The 8075-nt window shown below is 40.6% G+C and overlaps 1 protein-coding gene across 1 annotated transcript in view; it reads right to left on the bottom strand.

The window, feature by feature from the left end:
• Window positions 1-3085: 3085 nt before the first annotated feature.
• Window positions 3086-8075, bottom strand: part of PRELID2 (PRELI domain containing 2) — a 240372-nt gene continuing 235382 nt past the window's right edge. The window contains exon 6 of the mRNA XM_073620629.1: window positions 3086-5940. Within this exon, the coding sequence (XP_073476730.1) occupies window positions 5884-5940 (57 nt within the window). The 3' untranslated portion in view covers window positions 3086-5883. The remainder of the gene's footprint in view (window positions 5941-8075) is intronic.

Raw genomic sequence — 8075 nt, 5'->3', positions numbered from 1 at the left:
TGGACATCCATAAATACACCAGAAAACTAAACGTTAAAAGGTATATGCTGTCCAATCCCATCAGCTCCCAAAACTCCAGTTCCAACACCATTAGGTACTCAGGTCTAGCAAATGCGTCTCTATTTAACCCTCCGGGGGGCCTACCTGCTTCCCTAAGGGTATTTAGAGATGTTCTCCTGAGGGATCTGGATCATTTGAAAACCCAAAACGTTAAAATGACGAGGGAATTACAGCTGGGCCTAGATACATTATGTAAACGGAAAGATCTTATAATCAGGCCAGCTGATAAAGGAGGTGGAATAGTAGTCTTGGATAAGGCTGACTATCTCCAGGAACTTGAGAAGTTGGTGAGTGACAGAGATACTTATCAACCTCTAAGATCAGATCCTAGAATTAAATTTAAAAAAGAACTTGAAAAGATTGTAGATAAAGGCTATGAGCTGGGTATCATTAACAAGAAGGAGAAATCCTTTTTGATCCCAGTAGCCTCGAGAATTCCCATCATGTACTACCTGCCCAAGATCCACAAGGAACCGGTGTGTCCCCCGGGCCATCCCATCATAAGTGGAATAGATTCCATCACATCTAGGGCAGGGAAGTACATTGACAATTTTCTCCAACCACTAGTGCAGCTTTTACCAGCGTATATTAAAGATACCAGACACACCATCAATTTACTTAGGAATAGTGGATACAGAGACAGGCATTGGCTTGTCACGGCCGATGTCACGTCCTTGTACACCATTATTCCGCACAGTTGGGGCATCAAATCTGTCAAATATTTTTTGGACAAGGATTCTTCAATACCAAGAAAGCAGAAACGCTTTATTATGGAACTCCTAGAATATGCCACGACACACAATTTCTTCTGGCACAACAACAAATTTTTCCTCCAGACTAAGGGTGTCGCAATGGGGGCTAAATTTGCCCCCAGTCTGGTGAACCTTTTTATGGGGAAATGGGAGGAGGACGTCATCTATGCCCAACAAAGACCTGAATTGGTCTTGTGGGCAAGGTATATAGATGACGTCCTCCTCCTATGGAGTGGCACCTACGACTCACTGTGTTCATTTATGGAGGGTCTAAATAACAATGAGAGGGGTATCATACTGAAGTATGAGGCGAGTCAACAAAGGATCAATTTTCTGGACCTTGAGATTTGCAGTGAAGGGAACACCTTACTTACCTCCACTCACTTCAAAGCCACAGACCGGAACTCATTTATCCCTCGGGACAGTTGTCACCACAAATCATGGTTAGACTCTGTCCCTAAGAGTCAATACATCAGGTTAAAACGGAACTGTTCCACTATGGCTGACTTTGTGGCTCAATCCAGTGTCTTAACGGAAAGATTCTTGGAAAAAGGCTACGAGGCCCAATTTTTGGAGGAAAAATTGGACCAGGTCAAGCTAATGGACAGAGACCTACTCCTGGCTGATAAACCCAGTAACAACAGGGATACAAAGATGGTGTGTCCCTTCATAACCGGATATTCCTGTCAGCATTTTTCTGTTAAAAAAATATTATACAAACATTGGCACATCATTAAAAATGATCCTCTTTTGGGACCACTCCTCCCTGACAAACCTCAGGTTGTCTTTAGAGGCGCCCCTTTGATTAAATCTCGTGTGGTGTCGGCTGTTTGTGACCCCCCCATCAATAAGCCTATGTTATTTCAACATTTAATAGGTTACTATAAATGTAGGAATTGTGAAGTTTGCTCTATCAATGCCATCACTGAAAGGAAGGTTGGTCGGTTCCACTCTAACAGTACATCCTGTGATTTTTCGATCAAATCTTCTATCACTTGCTCGACAACCAATGTTGTATATCTTCTCACCTGCCCATGCGGGCTCCACTATGTGGGCCGCACTGTTCGCTCATTTAAAGTGAGACTCAGTGAACACATTGGGAATATTAAGAGGGGATTTTTAGGCCACCCCGTCTCCAAACACTATTTGGAGGTCCACAAACAAGACCCTAGGGGGACCTCGTTCGTAGGAATTGACAGACTCAAACTCCCGTGGAGGGGAGGCTCTAAGAGGCGAGCCATTTCTAAGCTTGAAATGGAATGGATGTATAAAATCCGCTCTCTTAGACCCCTGGGACTAAATGTTGACATTGAGCTAAATGCTTTTATCGATAATTCCTAAAAAAAAGCCCTTTCTGGGTGAATTAACGCATAAGTAGTAAGGGACAGCTAATGTCACTGAAAGTTCGCACATGACAATACATCCATATTGGTTTTATGTTTATTTCTCATGCTGCGACCATGTATATACATTTAGATATATGTGGATTTTCTATATGGTGCATGACACTTATAGTATACATTTGTTTCGGTAGTGTATCCCCTAATCAGCATTTTGGAATATATGATATCTGGTGCTCCTCCCGTCAATGAATGCGCCTTTTAATATATTGCTGCTTATATGGGAACACTTGTGTTGATTTGCACATATTTTTTATTTATTTTTACAATCTTAGTGGATTTTATCATTCTTGATTATTATTTATCATTTTTCAACTGTATTGTAATTTAATTAAAATATTTTTTCTTTGCTCCTTAACGAGTTGAAAAATAATTCCATATTCTTTAGGTATTTTCAGTGTTTATACAAAGGCCACTATTTGGATACTTGTGAATACACTTTATGGATTTAGGGGAACCATGAGCGTCATGTGCCACTTTTTAGAGCTGCTTGGTAGAACGGACCTAGGACTCTTCTCATAAAGGGTTAATTTCCCCTCGTATGTGTGATTTCAGCTTACGGGAGGTTACCATGGTAGCACTCATCCCGGGGAGAGCACCAGATAGAGGCTTGGTTTTCCCTTTCCATTTCTCTGATTATTGCTAAGTGCTGCACGATACCGAGTCAGAAACGAGGCTTGGTTTACGCTCAGCACTGCATAGGTGATGGCTCGATGCGTCGCCCGTGCCCCTTTGAAGACGAAACCTGTAGGGCGTGGCTACGCATCGTAAGCCATCACTCAGTCCTCCCCATGATATGCATGGGTGTTAGTTTTTTTTTTTTTATGCCGGCTATTTTTGACTTGTTTTTAACTGCTTTACGGAGTTTGTTTCCTTTGGCTCTGTTGTATATAGCAACAATAAATTTTACCATTATATACTAAACCATTGGAGCCCCTTTCTACTTTTTACCCACCTCCCTCTGGGTCAAGTGGGCTTATCACCCCTCCTCAGGTGGACGAGTTGGATCACGCCAAGTCGGAGACGCAGGTTACATCAGCTGATTTGGATACCATCAACCCACAGTCCCTGCAGAGGGCTAAATCTGCCTGCACGTAAGACCTTGCCAACAGGGAGGTCCACCACTTAGGGTAAGGGTCCATCTTTCAATAACTTTGGATTTTGTGAGAGTTTCATCTATATACTCCCCCCTACTCCATCTATCTGTGTGGGTTTCGACCTGATGGATCGTGGATGTCTTCCCCTACTTTTATAAATTGGACACACACTTATGGAACTTTTCCTTCTGTCATCCACTTTATGGACTACCTCCCATTCTTTCACTGCTGAGAAGCTTTATTGTATTTAAGGATTGGTTAATGTGACAACTTATTTAGTGCTGATTTTTTAAGTTGTTCATTCATATGTGTTTTTTACGCACACCAGTACACATTTCACTTTAGATTATTTACTCATGGCACATTGATCGATGTACGTTCCAAGAATTATATTTTAGTTTTATTTGTATTGATTTGGATCTTCTCAATATGATCCGATTTGTACACTGATTATGAGTGCACTTTTTTTGTTTTATTTTGTTTACCTTACACAGATATTGGTGTTTTATTCGTGCAGCCATAGTCTTGGATTTATACTTAATTCTTTAGCGCGGTTTTTATTTTTTGTTTATTTCATTTTATTTACATTCATTAATATATTGTGTAGGTGCAGTGGGTTTGCACCATTAAGCTGCCGAATAGGAGGGGATTTTCACATTATTGTATTGCGCCGGGGATTTATATAGTTTTTTTTTATTTTACAGGCATTACCAATTTCATTAGATATATTTAATACCGATTTATATTAAAACTAAATTTTTTTGAGAGTTTCCTAGTGAATAATATCAATCTGCATACACATACTATATCCCACCCCCATAGTGTATAGCAATAGGAGGATGTGGTGGGCAGGGGGGTGTCATTTACTACAGTGTATACGCCCACATAAGTGGCTCTATAGTTATATGCGCTGCACAGTTAAGAAAAAGGAGGCAATGAAAAGCTTAGAAGGTAACTGCAATTGAGCATGCTCAATAGGGGACACCAGCTGGTCTACACAATCTCTACCTGCAGTGGGGACACAGAAAAGATGGGAGGGACAGCTGAAGGCAAGAACAATGAGGGTATATTTCACACAAAACAAATGTGGCTTTGTGAGCATGAACACTGTTATATAGCATGTAATGACAGTTTTTCATAGTCTGCGTTTAATGACACTTTAAAGTTATGTTAAGATTGTTAAAAGGTTGAGATAGGCTGTTCTAACTCTTCCCCGGTTTATCCAATGACTAACAAAAATTTTGTCCATGGCTTTATTTAAAATGTATATTCATAAAAAATGAAAGACTAGAAAATTAAAAAACAGATAGTACTTGAGCAAGCATGCTCTTTATGTTCCGGAGACTAACAGTCTCACGCAAGGTTCACAATCCTTATACCTTATCTATTGTAAATTTTTTGAAAAATGGAATTGAACTGGATTTTTCATAAACAAAAATAAGAGAAGTGCTAATAGGGACCATTTAGATCTTTGCAGGTTATTCCATGGTTAACGCACATTACGTGTGTTGCATTAAGACAGCCAGTTTTTGTTTAATTGGCTGCCAGAACAGACTACGTATTGGACATGCACTTTCTTTTTCCGACAGAGCACTGCAATGCACGTTAGTGCATTACTGTGTATTATGGTGCACTGCAGTGCATAGGTGTTGGATGAGTGTTGCCTTAAGCTGGGTACACAATAGAAGTTTTTCTTTGAACTGGAAGGGTTCAATGGAAAAAAAAACAGAGATCACCATACTAACACAAGCGATGTTAGTGCAGCCATCTCCCCTGCTGTGCTATTGTGTTCTGACAGGGGGACGCCCCCCCCCTTGCCAGAACACACCGATCAGTGCTTCCCAGCATATCCGTTTGACAGAAGCTTGTCGTAAGAACAGACAGCTGCACACACAGGCCGAAAGCTAGCCAGTGCCTGTCGAACCAACTGCTTTCAGCTGATTTTCGCCCCATGTGTACCCAGCTTTAGTGCTGCATATAGTTTTTTTGCACAGTCTAAATATAAACAGGACTTTTTCAGTACAGCACAACAAGTAACTTTTGGCGAAGTTACCCTTTAATAAATGCTGGGTACATGCAACCTAATCCTATACTTTCCTTTGTCTCCATTCCAGCAATATTTGTTCACCAAAGATGAAGTTGGCCTTTAAAATGCTCTGTTTAGGCTCCTAAAGAACAGGCCTTTTCCCCCACATTTTACATCACTCATCTTGGAATGTGTAATAGTCACACAGTATTGGTATGAGGTTCCTCTCGTAAAAAAAAAAAAAAAAAAAAATACAGAACAGTAATAGAAGTATTGTGGAAAAACATGGCAGATTTTTCCTCCTGGACGGATCCATGTTATTGCATAGCTCTCGCAGTTTGTGCATCGATTTCTCCAATGCCAAGTGTAGGTGAATTTCTACTGCTCTCTGAAGTCTTTACAGATGAACTCCTAAATAGCACTTGGGAATTCTCAAGTGCTTTGGCAATGAAAACGTTTTCAAGTCCTTATAAAATACCATAGATAAAAAAAGCCCAAATGATTTTATACTCCGTCATGTAATTCCACAAGGTGCTAACAGACCCAGGTTAGGAGAAAGGGCAACCATATCGTTCCTGAAGAATCATCTCCATAATGGAAATACTCTGTGAAGAAAGCACAATAACATGTTCGTATAGATCATCAGTCACAGGATTAGAATGCATTCTCTACTAAATCCTTAAAGTAGACCAAAATCTAGCAACTAAAATCTCATAAGCTTTAAAGCCCATGTTTAGTAAAAAAATAAAAGAAATTAGCACAGGGGACAGTACTTACAATCAATGCCATGCGTCCCTTGTGCTGCTGGCTGCTGCATTAATTGAAATCTTTCATCCAATCCCCCCTACTCCTGCCACCGTAATTTTCTAGTGTGGCGGGGGGTTAAAAGAACCAAGGGACTATGCCTATCTTTTCTGGCCCCCTCTTTCACTTATAGAAACTGTACTATAGTTTCTATTAATGAAAAACGATCTATGAGTGGAGGAGGCAGACCTTTCATTCATCCGTCCGCTCTCTATTCCTGGATCATTTTTCATCCATTTTAGCTTAGTGCAGCTTCTATGAATGGAGAGGCTTACGTGCGGTCATATTGATTACTCTGAGTGCATGTGACAGGTCCTTTGCCTCTATTAACCCCCACCACACCAGAAGATTTTGGCAGTGGAAGTGCAGGTCAGATGGTGGAAAATTTCAACTAAAGCAGCAACCATCAACAAAAGGGTTACCTGATTTTGATTGTAAGTAATGTCCCTTATTTTTTGACTAAACTTAGCATTAAACGTTTTTAAATCCATAACTAAAATAATGCCTAGTGTTCTTGGCATGCAAAAATAGGAAGCAGAAAAAAAAAAAAAAAAAAAAAAAAAAAAAAAGGAGGAGGAGGATATGGGATAGGAAAGATAAAAGGTTGGAAAAAAAGCCAATAATAGTCATTTATGAAACGAAAACTATGACAATTTTTTGTATGCAGTATTTTACAAAAGTAAATGTGGCCTGGTTTGAGCTTAGATCTACTTGAAAAAACTGTCTACAACAGTTTTACAATATTACATTTGTGTTGCTAGGTTTGTCTTTATGTGTACAGATTGTATTTCCATGATATTGTATGTGAATATATTAAAAGAAGCCTGTCATTACAGAAATATGGTGGCTGCAATTGCGGAGCTCCCTCTGAACATGCCAATTGCCTGACCATTATGTTGACCCATTGGCTTCAGGACTTCTTGAGTAACTGATCCGAAACATGTATGTTGATCAGGCAAGCCTGAGATCCTTATTTGCATACTTGTTCCAGATCATCCAGAGGGTCTGGATTTGCAGGAGGAGAGGTCAGCAATGAAAACTTGAAAACTTTATGTTTGGGTGTTCTTAAACACAGGTTATGGTCATTGATGAATGACTTGGTAATTTAACCCATCCAAAGTTTTAATATTGCACAAACTGCCCTGGTTTCAGCTTGCACTACTACACGTTCCTAAATATATATAGTTTAGACTCGTGAGCCATAGCCCTGCACTAGAACCTCCCAGAAACTGGTATGCACATAATTAGGATTTCCCTCAGATGAAACGGCTGTGGTAATTACTAAGGCAGTGCAACTGATCAAATCACCTGTGCAAAATAATGGAAAGCCTGAAAACATGACCTGTTGGGGCTCCTTGAGGACTGGAGTTGAGAAACACTGATTTGGAGTCTATATTCCATGTAAAATCCATAGTGCTGATTTAGTTTAAAGCCCAAATCCAGCTTGGGTAAGTATGAAAAATGTTCAGTCTCCAGCAGTTCATAAAAACGGCAGCTCCAAATGCTATACTCACCTGATCTGAGGCACTGTTCCACGCAGGCTTACTTCTCTGGCTTCCAGTAAATGCTGCCTTTCCTGGGTTAAAGGGGTTGTAAACCCTAGGGTTTTTTTCACCTTAATGCATCTTATGCATTAAGGTGAGATAACTTCTGACAGTGACCGGGCCCCCAGCCCCCAGCCCCCCCATGTTACCTGAGCCGTTTGTTTCCTCGGCGGAGATGCACTCACCTCTGCCCGGGGTTCTCGGCTCTTGATTAGATGGATTGAAAGCAGCACAGCCATTGGCTCCCACTGCTGTCAATCAAATCCAATGACGTGGACGCTGGGGGGCAGGGCCGAGTGCAGCATTCTGTGTCTATGCAAGCAAATGCTGGACTCAGGAGCAAGCCCTGTGCAAAACGAACTGCACAGTGGAGGTAAGTATATGTTTTTTAT

This window comes from Aquarana catesbeiana, linkage group LG03 (genome assembly GCF_042186555.1).
Source record: "Aquarana catesbeiana isolate 2022-GZ linkage group LG03, ASM4218655v1, whole genome shotgun sequence".
Lineage (NCBI taxonomy): Eukaryota > Metazoa > Chordata > Amphibia > Anura > Ranidae > Aquarana > Aquarana catesbeiana.
Note: the sequence above shows the minus strand (reverse complement) of the source record. Positions and strands in the feature narration are given on the sequence as shown.